The sequence below is a fragment of the Hemicordylus capensis genome, chromosome 4 (genome assembly GCF_027244095.1).
Source record: "Hemicordylus capensis ecotype Gifberg chromosome 4, rHemCap1.1.pri, whole genome shotgun sequence".
Lineage (NCBI taxonomy): Eukaryota > Metazoa > Chordata > Lepidosauria > Squamata > Cordylidae > Hemicordylus > Hemicordylus capensis.
Genome location: NC_069660.1, coordinates 206,227,171 through 206,245,804, shown reverse-complemented (window position 1 = coordinate 206,245,804; position 18,634 = coordinate 206,227,171). Strand labels below are relative to the sequence as shown.

The window sequence follows — 18,634 nt, the reverse complement described above, 5'->3', positions numbered from 1 at the left end:
TTTGGACTTCGGGGGGAGAAAAGAGGGCAAGCAGGAAAACAAAAACATAAATTGGAAAGAAAATGCCAAAAGATCAAATTGAAAATAGCCTCAGGTTTAATTATTGTATTGGGCTACTCAGGAACTCAGTTTCAGCATGTTGTCCCTACCCAGGGGAGGGAAATTGGTAAAACATGCATCTGTCTTTTATTTCTAGCATAAGCAGGATTGCCTTGAACTGTCTCTCCCGAGAGGGATGTCTTTCTGTTACAGACCAAAGCAGTGGTCAAGTGAAAGGAAGGGGAGCCTTCAGAGGATCGGCAGTGTGACAGACTGGGACTTATGGAATTGGCTCACTGGATCTAAACTGGTTGAAATCTGCGTTTATGATCTTTCCTATTGTTGTGTTAATACTGCTACTGTTGCCCTGCATAATACTATGTATAACCAGTGCTTTGCAATCCACTATCTCAGCGATAGTAAGAAAAGAAACTGCTCCCCATATAATGGCTATGTACCTCAGGAAGAGAAGCCATAAAATGGCTTCTAAGGGGGGAAATGTGGAATGAGGGGGAAATGCCTTTTCTGAAAGCTGCTTTGTAATTACTTTGTTCTCATGGAATGGGAAAGTGTCTTTGCGAAAAGAGTGAGACAGAACTCAGGTTTGCACTGGTCAAGAAATGGTTAATAGAGTTTGCAAGTGTGGAATGGAAAATTCCTTGCTGAGTTACTTATCTGCCAAGGACAGACAGGGTGGGGGAAGAGGGTACGGGTGTTGCAAACTTCATTAGCATAGGCATCGAATGATCGGCTTATTCCAAACTGCCCTGCTTCTTAGAATGTGAAAGAATCTTCTCTTAATTTGCTTATCTGTCTGCTGAAGAACCGAAACTTAGGGCAAAGTCCAGCCTCAAGGCAAACACATGTGTAAATGTAATGAATTAATTGGTCCCTCGGGCTGAATGGGGGACGCCCAGCTGTGTAACAATGCCAAGGTATAAAACCCCAAGGCACTGGGTATTTGGCGCGTCTTTCCTGGTAGGCCACGAGGCACAGGAAAGAGCCACCAGCGCTGGTTTTGGTTCAATAAATGGTGACTATTGCTTCCTTCAATCATCCTTGTCTGTCTGGTTTGTGGTAACTGGGGTCTCCCAGGTAACATTAGGACTTTGCCTATTTCTATCTCCACCTTAATTTTATTAACAAATATGTCACCTCACAATAGCTTAACTTGTACCAGGATCTAGACTAGAAGACAGAGTTCAACTGCCATTGTGCTACGCAGTATTTCTCTAGCTGGTTTTAACTTTAAAGTATCATGACCAAAAAATAAAAATAAAAATGCTGTGGTAGCACAAGTGAGTAGTGGGTAGTGTCACAAAGGGATGAATGGGCAGGTGTGCTTTGCTACTTGGCTGCTTGCCAGGGAGAGACTGCTACCTCACCCAAGGTAAGTGGCAAAGTGTGCAGCTGAAGCATATGAAGGGCTAGGCCTAAATTTACTTAAATATCACTACCATAAAAGCAGCTGCTTAGAGCTGTGTTCACTGTATCCTGGAAAATGGTATGTGTAATGTGCTGACTGTGCAAAGGGCCACACATTTCTGGAAAGAAACTGAAAACATAGTCCTAAGAAGTCAGAATATTTCTGATGATCAAATTAACATCTTTATTTACAAAAAGTCAGGACATATCTCTTCCATCCACTCCTGACATTTTCATTATTTGTAAAGAAGAACACAAAGCAAAACTATACCCTATCTAGTTTGAATTAGAGCGGTTACCTGTAAGCATTACATTTAATTTTAAAATATTTTAAATAATCTCAAGAAAAATGTTTGATACACACACTGATTATTTCCCCCCCAAATGGGAATCTGATAAAACATTGATCATGAAAGCAGACTTTTCCCTACAATGAAAGGCTTAGGAAGCTGCAGCTTTTTCCTAGAAAATAGTAATTATTATTAGCTGCCCTCGGGAACATAATTTTAGGTGACAATGGTGGCAATAGAGTGTGGCAGAGAAATTGTTGTAAAAGCAAAACAATTTTACTTGAGAACAGTGGATGCTGCCTGTAATCTCCTTGCACAGAACAAGTATACTTCTGATTAGCAGGTGTTGAGGATAAACAGTAGGCGGCTGTTCCTCATTATATACTGCTTGAACTTCCCATGGCATCCAGTTACCAAAGACTGAGTGCTGGATGGGATTAATCTTTGATCTGGTCCAGCAAGACAATTCTTTTGTTAATCTACTTAGAAAGAAAGAAAGAAAGAAAGAAAGAAAGAAAGAAAGAAAGAAAGAAAGAAAGAAAGAAGGAAGGAAGGAAGGAAGGAAGAAAGAAAGAAAAGACAGATTCCAAACTAAAAGCAGGACTTACTCCACAATATTTTAAATTCTGAACTTTTTAGCCTCAAATGCGAGAACCTGACTTAAGGCTCCAAATATCTTGATAACATGATACAAGTTTTAAAAAATTATAAACAAATATACCTTTTCCATATATCTATATATCTATATATCTATATATATCTATATATATATATATAAATTCCACCACACTCTGCACATCAGCCACTATCAAGCCACAAAGGTTTGAAATGTACTTTTTGAAGGCCTACCATCTTAGGCATACTGATCTAAAAGTAAGCTTCAACACTGCTTTCATGGAATGTTGAGCATGTAAGGATCGGGTGGTCTTGGTACTCTTTACAAGTCTGTAGAATATACAAATTATTTTGCAAATATGTAGACAATAACCTGACTAAGGGTAAATGGGGTGCTGATTGCAAACTAAATTTCCTTTCAGTTGCACTGGTTTCATTTATGACCTATTTTAGTTAGCTATTGAAAATTCAAACCCAATCTGGAACAAATGCTTACTTGAGTGATTTTTTCAACTCCTTGGAAACCATGTTTCTCAAAGTGCTCAGCTAAGTTTAGGAAGGTGTGACGTTCTAGATAGCAGCAGTTACTAAGAACAATCAGAAGCCTCCGTTCCTAAATCAAGGAAGATTTTAATGGAAGAAAATACATTCATGATACAAGATTGAATTTTGCTTCAGAAGTCAATTAAACAGTTCAGCAAATTCAGAAAAAAAATGTGCTGCTCTTTAGATTGAAATATAAGTCACCATGCTCCCTTCTGACCAGACTCTAATTCATATTACCAAATGTCTTCGATTAGAGAATCTTAGAGTTGGAAGGGACCTTGGATGTCTTCTAGTGGTCCAATGAAGGAAACTGCTACAGCATCAATGCTGTCCAGCCTCCATTTGAAAGCCTCCAGTGAAGGAGGCAGATTGTTCCACTGTTGTGCAGCTCTTACAGTTAGGAACATTTTCTTGGTGCTTAACCTAAATCTTCTCCCTTGTAATTTCAACCCATTAGTTCTAGTCCTTCCCCTCAGGAACAACAGAGAACAAGTCCACTCCTTCTTCTATGTGACAGCACTTCAGATATTTGAGGACTGCTATTATATCTCCCTTTAGTCTTTTCCAGGGCGTCACCCAGAAGCAGGCTTTACTGAGGTTTTGCCCCCCGCAAACCACACAAAAAGTGGGTTTTTTTGTCCTGGAAATAAATCAGGCTACACTCTAATGTGCAATGAAAAACCTGAATTGTGTGTGAAGTGCTTTCTGATAGATCACAAGGACTTTGGGGTAAATCTGGTGGATATGTGAACACACCACTCCATTCTGGAGGAGATGCCAACTAAAAGCCAGGTGTGGAAAACTTCCAGGCTAAACATATGCAGCTTTTAATGAGATGTTTAATCTCATTTCATTACTTTTCTTTAAAAAGTTAGCAACACTTACTAAAGGCAAACTGGAGTCTTCGTGGATGCTTCCAAATAAATCTGGTGATGAAACATCTGCTGAAACACTGAGACGTTTTGAAACAAGTTACTGATAAAGCATTGGTGGTTTATCTCTAAACATTATACAATTAAACTGGTTTCATGTCAATTTAACTGCTCACAGCTTTTCTCTAAGAATCTGGGAAATACAGTTTGGCTTGGGTGCCGAGATTCTCTACTAGGAATTCCTAGCCACTTTCACAAAACTATTGGGAAGAAGAAATAACTATTAAACCCATTTAGCTATGGATATATACTTAGATATTGTTTGTAGGGTTCTGAAGCATGGCTGAAACACTCATGAATCCTCCCAAATCACTGGCTCATGAACAAACTGAGACAAGGTCAACAACAAGAGGAGAGATGGTCTTGTAGAAAGCATGAATTGTCCCCTTTGTTAAGCAGGGTCTGCCCTGGTTTGCATTTGAATGGGAGACTACATGTGAGATACTTCCCTTATGGCAGGGTTCCTTAACCCTGGGCCCCCAGAAGTTGTTGGACTATAACTCCCACCATCCTCAGCCACAAAGGCCATGTCTGGGGATGATGGAAGTTGTAGTTCAACAACATCTGGGGGCCAAAAGTTAAGAAACCCTGCCTTAGGGGATGGGGCTGCTCTGGGAAGAGAGAGGGCTGAGAGAGACTCCTGCCTGCAACCTTGAATAAACCATTGCCAGTCTGTATAGGCAATACTGAGCTAGACAGACCAATAGTCTGACTCAGTATAAGGCAGCTTCCTATGAGCCGATGTATGTTCATAACATTTCAAGATCTTTTGTTCAGAAACAAAAGAAACTCAAATTACAAAAACCAGCACTAGATAAACCCAAAAACTGGAAGTAGCAACATGCTAAAAAAAAAAAAAAAAAAGCAAGCTAATCAGATATTTAGTGCTGTGTTCAGACTGGCAGTTGACAGGTAATGAGGGTACCCTGCCTCATATGATTTCCCTCAGTGACCAGCTCCTGGCTCATGTAAGAAAAGTATTCTAGTCTTTGTACACACATCACCTAGTAATAAAACTGGTCATTTGCAGAACTGTGAAATACCACCTGAAACAAGAAGAATATCACCGAATTATTTCACTTACTGTGTAGTATCTACATCACTATCAGGCTTGGTACTCAGTTGTTCCAGGCAATCGATGAACACCTTTGGCAAACAGAAAAAGATCTCTGTATTTAACCACATCATTTAACTGTTAGTAATATTATTTTAAAAAACCCCTTTTAACCACATTTTCCTTTACAAATCTTTTAATCGTCATAGAATATTTCCCCCTTCATTCTAGAAACATGGATTTTATTTGAACTTTTATTTGAATTATATCTATTACCTGTTTCAAGATTTTGAACTGAACAACCTACACATTTTCAGTTTTCAAAAGCAGAATTGCCTTTCTCCACACTTGAGCTGAATATTGTCTATGATAGAGAAATCCACACACTTTTAAATTAAGTGTGTCTATACCAATGCCCCTTTGTTGCAGTTCATGTTTGCTTTGGTTTGTCCGTAAGGACATATTACAAGGACAATATGGGCTTCCCCAACTCCAGATTTCCCTTCAAAGTCAGATGTGGGGGCAGGGGCACTTGAAGGGAAAAATCAGCAAGCAGTGGGGATTGCTTAGTCTTTCCCTTGCAATGCACTCCAGGCTGTTTCATCACAAATCAGAAGTCAGGTGGTTGCAGGGAAATGGCCTGGGGAGGGGCATTTGTACAGGGTAATTAGTAGGAGGGCTCAAGCACCCCTTCTTTTTGCCAGTTCTCTCTTACAAAGGCCCTCTCCGTCCCCATATTCACTTCTGGGAACACACGTTTGGAAAGGTAATATGGAAGACTGACCTCATTGTCTCCAAGTACGTCTTTTCTCACGTTCCTGTTCAGACACATTTCCTCCTCTAAGATTGTTTGTTAGGTCAGGGTTTGTTAAACCTGGGCCCCAGATGTTGTTGGACTACAACTCCCATCATCCCCAGACATAGCCTTTGTGGCTGAGGATGATGGGAGTTGTAGTTCAACAACATCTGGGGGCCCAAGGTTAAGAAACTCTGTGTTAGGCGATTTCTTTTGAAAAAATGGAGATCCACTGGATACCTTGAGTACCCCACCAATTACTTTATTAGGGTGAAAAGTAAGAATGTGTGTGTGTGTGTGTTTGCTTGCAGAAAAACCACTGTTGCATTCAAAAGGAGCTAGAGCTATCAAGAAAAAGCAATGCCAGTAGTAGCAGAGTAGCAGTAGCTGGGCAATGGCCAATTTGAGGATGCCTGTCCATTAAAAATAAAACAAAAAGTTTTAGAATTAGTTATCTATTTAATTAGGTACTAACTTTCATGCTAAAAAAAGCGGCAACAGAACACTAATCAGGGAGGGGTATGGACTCTATGGACAGTATAAGTATGGGTAGCTTCCTATGATACATTCTGGGACAAATTATGTGGGAAAAACAAGGAGCCCACTAATTAGGTTTTGCCTTTGTTTGAAATATTCCTGCAAATAATCTTTTTTGACTTTAAAGTGTAAGCACTTAGCATTGTCTCCTGAATGGTCTTCAGCAAGCTTGCTTCTTCTAAACTCTTTTTCAGTTAAAAACTACATCCTAATTGTATGGGAAGCGAATGCTCTCAACAATCACGTCTCAAGTACACATTAACCACAAACTGCTTTGTATTACCTGCATGATGTTAATGCTCAGCTGGCACATGTCTTCCTGTATTTTAGGTTGCTGAAAAACCTGAAAAAGAAATAATCACAACACAGGAGTAAGATTAAGGAGCAAAACAGTTCCACTCCACATTTGGTCCCGACATATTATGGCTATGGTATGGCAGAGCCAGCTTGCAGTGATCCTGCGATACAGCAGATCAGGGAGTATAAGGAATGGGAGCTGCTTTACACGAGTTGCTCTGAATTTCTCTTGCTGATTTTCTGGAATGATTATTAGTATCTTTATATGCTGCTTTTCAACAACAACAAAAGTTCTCAAAGCTGGTTTTAAAGTAAATGAGGAGGTTGGCTGGTCTTGTGGCAGCAAGCATGAGTGGCCCCCTTTGCTAAACAGAGCTCACCTTGGTTTGCATTTGGATAGGTGACTGCATGTGAGCATTACCTGCTCTAAGAAATTCCCCTTAGGGGATGGGGCTGTAGCTCAGTGATAAGAATATCTGCTTGGAAGGTCAACCCCAGGTCCAGTCCCTAGCATCTCCAGGTAGAGCTGGGAAGGACTCCTGTCTGGAACCCTGGAGAGCCACGGCCAAATCAATGGTCTGACTTTGTATAAGGCAGCTTCCTATCTCCACCGCTCACAATTTAAAAGAAACATAAAGGTGGACACCAGCAACAGCCACTGGAGAGATACTGTGCCAACCTGTTTCAGAAGGGATGTAGATTTTAACAAATACGAAGTATAAAATTCAAATTTAAACATTTAGATTTAACAGAAAAATCACTGAAGATGGGAAAACAAACATATTTACAAAGAACATGGAGGCAACAGGCTTAGAGCAGAAAAACAGGTTGCTCACCTGCAACTATTGATCTGGTAAAGATCCATCGACATCCATAAGAATGGGTTCTGCACCTGTACAGGACCCTTGCGGTAGAATGCTGCAGCTCGTCATGGCGACCGAGCCCCGCCTCCACACCTACAGCATGCTATTTAAAGGCGGGCTGGTGCCATGTTCCTCAGTTCTTGGCTGTGGAGAATGATCATCCGGAGTCAGGTGAGTTAATCATTGGAGGAGAATAGCATGCACACTCAGTATGCACATGGCGGAACACTACTGCAGAGGTTGGTTCAGGACAGTCTTATGGATGTCGATGGATCTCTACCAGATCAATAGTTACAGGTGATCAACCTGTTTATCTGGATTGAGAGCTGTCAAGATCCATAAGAATGGGTCTTTAGCTAGCTCCCAATGGAGTAGCAGCTATTGTAACACCTGCTTTAAAGCTTGCCTCAGCACCAGAGCGCAAATCTATGGCACAATGCTGGATGAAAGATAACTCAGTGGACCAAGTTGCTGCTTTACAGATGCCCATGAAGGTTACCCCTGAGTGTGCAGCTGATGTGTGCAGCTGATGAAGCATAGGTACGGGTAGACTAGGCCTTAATTGCTTCAGGTGGTTTCACATCCTGTGTCTTGTAGGCCAGCATAATGAGCTCAACTAGCCACTTGGACATTCTTTGTCTGGAGATGCAGGTGCCTTTATTAGGAACACTGCATGCTACAAAAATGTGCTTGGTGGACCTAAAGTCTTTAGTATGGTCCAGGTAATATGGAAGAGCCCCGCACACATCCAAAAAGTGCATTGCATGTCGCAAAGGTGTTGAAGGACCCCCGAAGAATGTGAGGAGAACAATATCTTGATTAAGGTGAAATTCAGATACCACCTTGGGTATAAAGTCAAGATCCAAACGCATGATCTATCAGGATAAATCCTGGTGTATGGGGAGTCAATCCTCAAAAATGTCAGTTCACTAATCCGCTTTGTTGTAGTTATGGCCAGTAGGAGGGCCATTTTTGAAGTTTCGAAGTTGATGGAAGTAGTACCCATTGTTTCAAACTGGCTCTGGGTCAATGCTGAGAGAACCAAGGATATGTTCCATGGTTCTACAGGAGTATGAATACATGGGTATACATTCATGAGGCCTTTTAGAAAGGTTCTGCTTTCTGGGTGAGAGAAAAGAGTCTTACCACCACAGCTTGGATGTTTGGAAGAAAGTGCCGCCAAATGAATTTTAAGGGACACATTAGCTAAACCCTGTGTTTTCAAGGTAGTAAAATAGAGGAGTACGTCCTTAATGGTAGCTTGTTTAGAGTGAAAACCTTGTGCCCTGGCATAGGACTTAAAAACGCAGCCATCTGCCAAAGCAGTTACACCTGGTGGAAGGCTTCTTACTGTTGAGTAATATGTTACTCAGAAGTCGATTCACCATGCCATCAGACAGAGTGAGAACATGTCTGAGTGTAGGATATGACCACTGTCTTGTGTCAAAAGATCTAGTTCTTGTGGCAATCTCTAGTACTAGTTTTTTGATAGTTTGAGTACCTGTGGAAACCATGGTTGCTTTGGCCACCATAGAGTCTCTAGAATGCAGGATGTTGGAGTAGTCAAGAGATGGGCCACCATGTGGCTGATCAATGAGCAAGGTGGGAATATGTACGGCATCTCCCAAGACCAGCCCACCTGAAAGGTGTCCCCCAGTGATTGTGGGTCATGACCCGCCCTTGAACAAAAACCGATGCACTTTGTGTTTTCTTAAGTTGTGAACAGGCTCATCCAGGTGTTGAAGAGGGGAGCAATATATTCCATTTTGATCTCCCATTCATGTTGCTGCTGTTGCACAAATAGGGGTGTGCACGGAACCGGTCCGGCACTGGGGTGGGGGGTTCTAAAAAGAATGGGGGGGGCTTTACTCACCCCTTCCAAGAAAGTCCGTATTCTATGTATTAATCGGGCGGCAGGGTGCCGCCCGCTTCAATCTCCGGCGCGGGCTCCTTTTTGTAAACAATCGGGCGGCAGGGTCGCTCCCAGTCCCTGCCGCCCGCCCTCCTCAACTTTAAACTTCAAGCCGAGCAGGCCTCCCTCGGCTGGCGGCCGCCCCCTGTAGGTATCAGGGGGTTCCCCCCTCCCCGCCGCCCCCTTCTTGAAAGATGGTCCCCCATTACCAGGGGACGGCAGGAGAACTCCCTGCCGTCCCCTTCCCCCTTGCCGGCTGGGCTGCAACTGGCTTCTAGGAAGCCAGTTGCAGCCCAGCCGGCAAGGCAAGCGGACGGCAGGGAGCTCTCCCGCCGCCCGCTCGCTACTTTACTTTACTTTAGCGAGCGGGCGGCGGGAGAGCTCCTTGCCGTCCGCTTGCCTTGCCGGCTGGGCTGCAACTGGCTTCTAGGAAGCCTTTCGCGCAGGCGCGCGAAAGGCTTCCTAGAAGCCAGTTGCAGCCCAGCCGGCAAGGGGGAAGGGGACGGCAGGGAGTTCTCCTGCCGTCCCCTGGTAATGGGGGACCATCTTTCAAGAAGGGGGCGGCGGGGAGGGGGGAACCCCCTTATAGCTACAGGGGGCGGCTGCCAGCCGAGGGAGGCCTGCTCGGCTTGAAGTTTAAAGTTGAGGAGGGCGGGCGGCAGGGACTGGGAGCGACCCTGCCGCCCGATTGTTTACAAAAAGGAGCCCGCGCCGGAGATTGAAGCGGGCGGCACCCTGCCGCCCGATTAATACATAGAATACGGACTTTCTTGGAAGGGGTGAGTAAAGCCCCCCCCCCTATTCTTTTTAGAACCACCCACCCGAACCAAAACCACCCCGTGCCGGACCGGTCTGAAGGCCTTTAGAATGGCCTCCGAACCGGTCCGTGCACATGACTATGCACAAACATGCAACTCAGATTGTCCACTAGGATGTTGCCTAGGCCTTTTATGTGGACAGCTATCGGGTAAACCTGATGCCTGATGCATTGGTGCCACAGTTGGAGACTGAGAGTGTACAGGGTCCATGACACTGTTTCACCTTGACGGATGATGTAAGCCAGGGCAATGGTATTGTCCAACTACACCTGCACAACTTTGCCTTGTAGAAGGTGTAGGAAGGTCTTCATTACTTGGAAGATGGCTAGCAACTCCAAGAAGCTGATGTGAAACTGAGTTTGCTGTGGTGTCCACTTGCCTTGAATTCGATGGTTCTCGCAGTGGACATCCCAACTCAGTAGACATGTGTCCGTCATCAACCAAATAGAGGGAGTCATTGTCTGAAAAGTAACCCCATCTAAGAGATTCTGGTCATTTGACAAACATGAAGGGAGTGTAGTATCTGAACTGGAATTTCTAGATGCTTGTGCAGACTAAATTTGGACGGAAAACTGATAGAAACCAAAGTTGTAGCTTTCGCATCTTCAAACGTGAATAATGTACCACTGTGTTGCAGGATGCCATGAGGCCCAAGAGCCGTTGGATGAGTTGAGTTGGCTGTACGGACATTGTCAGAATTTGTGGATCAGGTCCCTGATACACCTGTATCATTTTTTCAGTAAGTAAGCCTTCTTGGTCTCTGTATTCAAGATTGTTCCAGTGTAGTTGATGATACACACCAGTTTTAGATGGGATTTTTTCCAATTAACTTGAATCACCAAGCCTTGGAGGAAATTTAAAACATTTTGTGTCTGAGAAAGTAACTCTCGATCTTTTGAGGTCAGGAGTCAATCGTCTAATACCCTGCATCCTCAGATGCACAACAGCCATACATTTGGTAAACACCCTTGGGGTGGTAGATAGTCCGAAAGGTAAGACCTTGCATTGGTACACTTGTTCACCTATGGTAAATCTTAAATACTTCCTGTGTTGTTCCCTCATTCTGATATGAAAATACATGTCTTTCAGACCCAGCATTGCAAGCCAATTCTCTTGAGAGAAAAGAGGTAGGATCTCCCACAAAACTATCATGCAAAATTTTATTACATGGACAAGCTTGTTCAGGAAGCATAAGTCCATGATGGGACAGATCCCATCATCCCTCTTTGGGATCTGAAAATAACAGGAGTAAAAATCTTCCCATCTGTGCGCCCACTCCACAGGGGTGAATGCACCCTTTTCCAACAACTCCTTCACTTTCTCCTGTAATGACAGGGATGGTTGAGTGAACTTCATTCCTAAAAGGTATGGGGTTGTTTTGAACTTGATGGCATATCCCAATGATATGATCTTCAGGTCCCAGCGGTCTAATGTTATGCGGTACCATGCAGGGGCATGGCATGCCCATCTCATGGAATCGTGAACTGGCAGAAGGGATGGAATTGCGAGGCTGGTGTTATTGCTCGCTTGCCAAGATGTTAATGCCCCTGGTGGTTGGAATGGGGAGGAGTGCAGAGGTGACAGTGGGCAGTTCTGTTTCTCAAAGATGCTTGTTTTGTGCATTGGGACTGGGCGATTTCTCCTTTTCCTTGATGGGGGCGCTTATGATATGGGTGGTATTGTTTTTTTTAATTATGGCACTCCTATTGTCTAAATGAGGGCTTCTGTCTGGAGTAGGAGCAATACTTTGCCCCATAAGAAGCAGTTGATATTGAGGTGGTAAAAGTCTTAGCAGTGAGCTTGGACCATGATTATACTAGGCCGTGTAGGCTGAATAACATGTAATCTTAATTGATCAACAAGATGTGGAGTAGATTTTCCTCCCTAAGAGATCCAATTTTCTCCCTTCTTTATCTACAGGAGTCGTGTGGTGTCTCCCAGATTTTGCTGAGGTGATGCAGTCAATTACCAGAGTGTTTGGAGCAGGATGCTTTAGTAGGTAGGTATTGTCCTTCTCCTGGATGCGATACAAACTTTCCAAACTTTTGGAGGATGGGGTTGATGTATGAGCAACATCGAACGCACACTTTGCCACCCTAGAGATTACTGGGAGAACAGGGAAAGCCACAGCTTGGGTTGTTTGTGACTTGACCATGAAATTATAGATAGGGTCATCTATGGTGGTTAGTTCCAATTTTAGGTCCAAGCCCAGAGCCTCCGACATTTCCCTAACATGTTTGTGGTAGGCTTTCATTTCTTCATTAGGGGAGACATAGGTAGAGGGTGGCACATCAGTAGGACAATCTGTCAAAATTGTCTGGATCGGATTTGAAGACAAAGGAACCATGATGGTCCAAAGGTGATCCAGGAAAGTGAAATGTATGTTCAGGAAATCCAGGAAAGTGAAATGTATGTAAGTCTCAGAAGTAGATTTCACAGGTGGTGAAGGCTGAGAATGTGTTTGAATTCCCACACCCAAGCATGAACGTTTTGGAAGCGGTGGGGCTATCTGCATTCATGTAGACACCAGGGTTGAGGCAATGGTCTGCATAGCCATAGAAGTTAATATAACTGGTCTGCTAGGTAAAGCAGGTGCATCTCCACCTACCAAGGTGTTTATCGCCAAAGAACAAGAGGGGGATGGTAAGATTTTGAAGGAATCAACTTCCATGGTCTTCCTTTCTGATAGTTATATGGAGCGCCAGGAGAGGAGACTCCTAAAGCAGTGATAACAAGAGTTGAACCCGCTGCCAAAGGATGAGAAAAACCACAAAAGTGCAAAACAGATGGCCCCTCTAAGTGGATAGCAGACAGGGTACAAGAAGATGATTTTTCTACTAAGCGAACAGGGATAGATCCTGTCAGTGCAAATGTTCCATGGGCACTTCTTGGAAGAAAACATTTGAATAAGGAAGTAGAAGGAGTGCTGGAGGATGAATGTAGGATCGATAGCAACGTGCATGCAGTGGAGGGGTCCAATCCTGCGAATCATCTCCTTCGTTGACATCAAATGTCGGCACCTGTATCAATGCCAACAGCACAGGTGTATGCAGTGTCGATATCAATACTGGAAACCAAGAAGCAGGAATCATTGGTGTCGATGATACATCTTGGCATCAATCATCAGCAGTGGTCCCTCTAATTTTTTTCATCTCTGTGCGGAATGAGTTTTGTTCTGGGCGGCAGTATCAAGGCAGTGTGTGTGTGCACGTGCATTCAGAATGGGGCCTTCCTGATTCAACCTTAGCGGTATCTAAAATGAACTGAGCGGACATCCAAAAACTTGTGAGCGTTCACACGCCTTAGAGGGAACAGTGATCAGCAGGCATCGAAGGTGCAGAGGAATAACTGGCATTGAAGCTGGTGACAGATCGAGTCCTCAAATTTGATTACGTCGGTGTTGAAGGGCAGTTGGTGTCAAGAGGTTCATTTGTCTTTGGTGGATCAGGAGACTTCTTCAATATAGAAGGAGTCAATACCGAAGAATTGACATTGAAGACAATTTTCAATTTTGAAGGTTGGACATCTAAAGTAAGCTGTTGTAGACCTGACGGCGATGGTGTATGGTCTTTGGTCAGATCTATAGTTTTAGACTTCTTTGATCTTGGGGACTATGGGCTAGCTTCTGAGGCCGACTCCTTGGTCTTGGACTTCAAATGTTTCAAAGCTGAGCCTGCACCTGAAGGCGGCTTGATTGATTAAGTGCCGTCAAGTCGGTGTCGACTCTTAGCAACCACATAGATTCTCTCCAGGTTGATCTGTCTTAAACTTGACAGCATTCATTGCTGTCGTAATTGAGTCCATCCACCATGCTGCTGGTCGTCCTCTTCTTCTCTTTCCTTCAACTCTTCCCAGCATTATGGACTTCTCAAGGGATAAGAATTTTTGCATAATGTGTCCGAAGTATGATAGTTTGAGCCTGGTCAATTGTGCTTCAAGTGAAAATTTTGGATTGATTTGTTCTATGATCCATTTGTTTGTTTTCCTGGCTGTCCATAGTATCCTCAAAAGTCTTCTCCAGCACCGAAGTTCAAAAGCATCAATCTTTTTTCTATCTTGCTTCTTCAAAGTCCAGCTTTCGCATCTATAGAGTGTCACGGGAAAAACCATTGTCCGAACAATTCTAATCTTTGTAGGTATAGACACGTATGTTTGTAGGCAGGTAAGGGCTTCTAAAAGTTGTAGATGCCAAGTCGATGTTGATGGTTTCGAAGACTTTGGTGTTGAGCTTGCCTTCGATGGTGATTTCAACATCAATGTTGAAGGTTGGGGCTCACCTGGAGTTGAGGGGCTTAACACCACGTTGTATATGGCTGCACGAAGCCTCAGAGCCCGATTCTTGCGAGTCTGTTTTGAGAAAGACAGATATATCTTGCAAGTAGAAACGTTGTGATCCTCTCCAAGGCAGATGAGACACAAATCATGGAGGCCTTTAGAGGGGAGTTTAGCTTTACATCCCTTGCACCTCTTAAAGCTCAGTTTCTCCTCAGCCATAACGATAAACAGAAGCATAGTCCAAAGTCTGTTCTGAGGATCAAAAACGCCAACACTGTCTGGAAGCCAAATAAACAAGTCAAATAACTGAAATAAGTGTCGGTTTTTGTTTTTTTATATAGATGAACTCATGAAGCAGAAAAACTTTCTGACGAGGGGTGACAGATCAAGGTCCGAATGCAACAGCAGTCAGAAAAAACTGAGGAACATGGTGCTGGCCAGCCTTTAGGATGCTGTAGGCATGTAGGTGGGGCTCGGTCACCATGATGAGCTGCGGCATTCTACCGCGAGGGTCCTGCGCAGTTGCAGAACCCATTCTTATGGATCTCAACAGATCTCAATCCAGATTAACAGAAGACTAAGGCTCCATTTCATGCCACTCCCAATTACAAAAGAATGAAGAGACCGCATGGGAAGGATGGGATCCCATGGTAAGAGCCATGCCAATATCACATTTATTCAGCATTATTGTAAGATTCAGAGATATGTATCTTTGCTTATTGTATAGTATATTTGGTTTCATTGCATTTCCTTTCATTTATCTTGAAAACATGCAAGGAAAAGATTTATTATTCTAAATACATAAGCAGTTGGGATCATTTCAGCATTTATCATGCTGCTCAGATACTTGGTGCCTTCAAGAACAATGACAGGTTAAATATCACTTACACTAGTCTCTCCAGATTTGCAATCCAGGACACTCTTAAGTGACTGCAAAGAATGCACAATGCACTGTTCAAACTGTGACGGCTGAAAAGGAAAAGAGAGAGAAATAAATTAGCTCAAAAATAAATTTGCCAGAATATTATTTATTTTTACATTTCTATCCCACTCTTCCTCTGGAAGAACCCAGAGTAGTGTACACGTAGTAGTATACAGTAGTGTTGTGTTATCCTTACAACAACCCACTGAGACTGAGAGATAAGTGTCTGGCCCAGAGTTACCCAGTGATATTAGATATTAGTTACAGAAATTAAAGATTGTTGTTTTCCCTCTACGGTAAACTTGCAGCAGCAGACTCAATGACCAGAGTGCTTCAAGTCAGTTGCAATAATCTCTGAATTTATATATGAAAAGGTCTCAGCTGGAATGTCCATTTTAAGACATTATTTTATTACAGGTCGATATCTATATGTATGTATGTGTAGGTCCACATACAAGTGTGGAGCTATAATAGTGCAGGCATTTTATTTATTTATTTAAAGTGTATATCCTGCCTTTTTTCAACTGAATTCAAGGCAGCTGCCTTGGGAGTTATTTGAGCAAATTAAATAATCTCACATTTGGTCATTTTATGGACAGCTTGTTATGCTGCCTATCATTAATAACCTCCTATAAAAATGCATTACCAGTCTGGTAACAATTTATGGTCTCTGCAAGGTAGGCAGCAAAGTTAGGATGAAAGCAAATGGCCAGTCCATATGCACATCACAATTGAGAGGGAACTGAACCCACATCTTCCTGGTCTAATCTGATACTCTGTCCACTTCACCACACTGGCTCTCCATGCATTTATGTGTACGTGCTTTTATACACATAAAACTGCTTTTCCTCACATTCATCCCTCCTTACCATTGCCTACCAAGTCAAGATAGCAAAGATGAAAGACGGGGAATCATGGATTGCACATCAAATAATATAAACAAAGTCCGTGAACAACCTTGAACAGGTAGAAATATTAATGAATGTACAGAACAAAGCCATACACAAACAAAAAGGTGCAAAAATGCAGAAATAAAGACTGATACAAGATCCGCACAAGACATCCAAAATACATAGACAAGCAAATGCAAAGAATGTGAGATGATAAATATACAATGAACACTGTGAATCACTCTGAAAAGGTGGGAATAACCCACTCTCAAATGGTGGAGAATATGTAAAAATGCACACTCAGTTCAAAAAAGAATCTTCACATTGGGAATGGAGAAAATGCAAGATCCCAAAATACCAAAGACCTAGACAAATAACTCCACAAACTCAAAGGTGTCATTCTTCACAAATGCTGATGTAGTGGTGCCAAAAATGCCTGAAGTAAATCCTCGTAGATGGGATGTAATCGTCCTGAGCAAAGAACTTAACAGGCCTCCTAAGTAAAAGCCGGTTTTGGAATAGTCTTCATCAGAAGTACAAATAATCTTCCATCTGGAATAGCCTTGCCTCTAAAAGCGGCACAAGTGCCTGCTAAAGCATGCTAATCTCCTTCATAATCTCTGGTATGTAGGTGCTACATATCACCCAACCCAAAAAGAAATGGACAAGTTGGTGGTTTTTAACAAATCTTTAACCTTTTCCCCAAACCCCCATAGGGTTGGGTGGTAGGTAGCACCCATCATGCCCTAGCACACAACCCACTTTGGTGTCCCTGGGAGCTACCCATGGGGTACAATGGGGTGTTTTGCGTTTCCCCATTGTTCTCTATGGCTGAAACACTCAAAATGCTTTGAGTTGCTTCATCGAAACAGCTGGCTTGTATCCAGCTTGCCTTAAATCGGACCATGCTGCTGTCATGGGGGAGGAGTGTGGACGCCTCGAGGAGCTACGGCATTTTGCCCGTGAGGCTCCTGCATAGGCACAGTAACCATTCTTATGGATATCAACAGATCACGATCCAGATCTAGACACTGTACCCCAAAACACAGATGTATGGATGGCACTGCACCCCCAAACACAGATGCCCCCCCAAACATAATAGTATACACACCAAACAGGTTAAGCCTTCATTATCAACGATCCAGTCTTCCTTTTCAGCTAATCTCTTCACATCTGCCAAAAAGGAAAGGTTTCAAAATGGTTGTTTTCATTAAAAGAGCACTTTCAATGTCAAGACAAATCACACCACTACAGTATTTCCATCTGTAGTGATTTCCTCTGAATACATACTGTTTGTGCATTCAAAAACTGCAACAGCTTTTTTGGAATAAAAAACCAACAGAAAGTTGTTGTTTTTTAAGCACAATCAATTATTTGTAATATATGCAGTTTGATACAATCCAGGCTGATTATGAAAAAGATTATGAGTGAAGAAATATTTTTATGACAAAACAAATGTGCCATATTTTATCCATAATAGTGGAAATGGCTTCTGAGAAGACAGAAACTTGTAATCCTTTGCTGGATTAAATTTTGATTTTAATACAAATTCTTGGACACCTGGCATGATAAAGGTACATTAAGGTAAATCTAATCTATCTATCTATCTATCAAACCTTTAGACATATACAGAAGACACAGGTAAGGATAGCACCATACAGAAACAGCATTCAGGAGAACACAAGTGTATAGAAAAGCTTTTTTAAAAAGTGTATTTATTACCTTCAGCAGTGTGTTGTAAAGTAATCATTATGCAACGGACTCTGAGATCAAAAATAAGATCTTGAATGATCTGAAGCATATCATTTGGTATTTCAAGTACAGTAAGAGATTCATAACTAAGTCTGGAAAGCAGGAAAAATAAGATGAGGTTATGGTTGACCCATAGTTTATTATACAGTTCAGATGCCAAACAGAGCTGTAATTACATAAGAGAGCAGTACTAAAGTCTTTCTCATGACCATTTTCGGCAGGCGAGGAGGGCGTGAGGAGAAGGCAAGATCAAGCTTACCTTCCCCCAAGACGATTACGATACCTGTGTGGGACATGCAGCTTGTGCACCCGCACGATCCACACTGCTCCTGGCAGTGCAGAGTTCTGGAGACTGGGAAAATGCAGCCCAACCTCCAGATATCCTTAAATGCACTGTGTGAGGAGTGCAGTGAGGGATTTCCCCTCAGGCAGGGTGTTCTAGGCACCCAGCTCTGTGTCTGCTCAGACTGCAGGCAGCCAGAGCAGACACATGACCGGGGACCTGGATAAAAGGGCACGCTCACGCCCTTTTATGCAGATAAAAGGCTAGATACAAATCCCGAGCTACCCAGGGAGGCAGCTCCAGGATTGGCCTTGATCCCAGCATTTCGCACGAGCAGCTCTACCCAGCTAGGGCTGCCCAAGGCTGGGCAGTGCTGCTTGTGTGAAAG

The 18,634-nt window shown here is 42.9% G+C and overlaps 1 protein-coding gene across 7 annotated transcripts in view; it reads right to left on the bottom strand.

The window, feature by feature from the left end:
* The window catches only part of EXOC2 (exocyst complex component 2), a 298,803-nt gene that overhangs the window by 53,985 nt on the left and 226,184 nt on the right, over positions 1-18,634 (bottom strand). For 6 of the 7 annotated variants that reach the window (XM_053243824.1, XM_053243825.1, XM_053243828.1 and 3 more), the window contains 7 exons: positions 17,934-18,055; positions 17,323-17,384; positions 15,288-15,368; positions 6,518-6,577; positions 4,932-4,993; positions 3,801-3,867; positions 2,866-2,982 (listed from right to left, as the gene is read on the bottom strand). In XM_053243824.1, coding sequence (XP_053099799.1) covers positions 2,866-2,982; positions 3,801-3,867; positions 4,932-4,993; positions 6,518-6,577; positions 15,288-15,368; positions 17,323-17,384; positions 17,934-18,055 — 571 coding nt within the window. The remainder of the gene's footprint in view (positions 1-2,865; positions 2,983-3,800; positions 3,868-4,931; positions 4,994-6,517; positions 6,578-15,287; positions 15,369-17,322; positions 17,385-17,933; positions 18,056-18,634) is intronic. The other variant, XM_053243829.1, reaches the window with a different exon arrangement.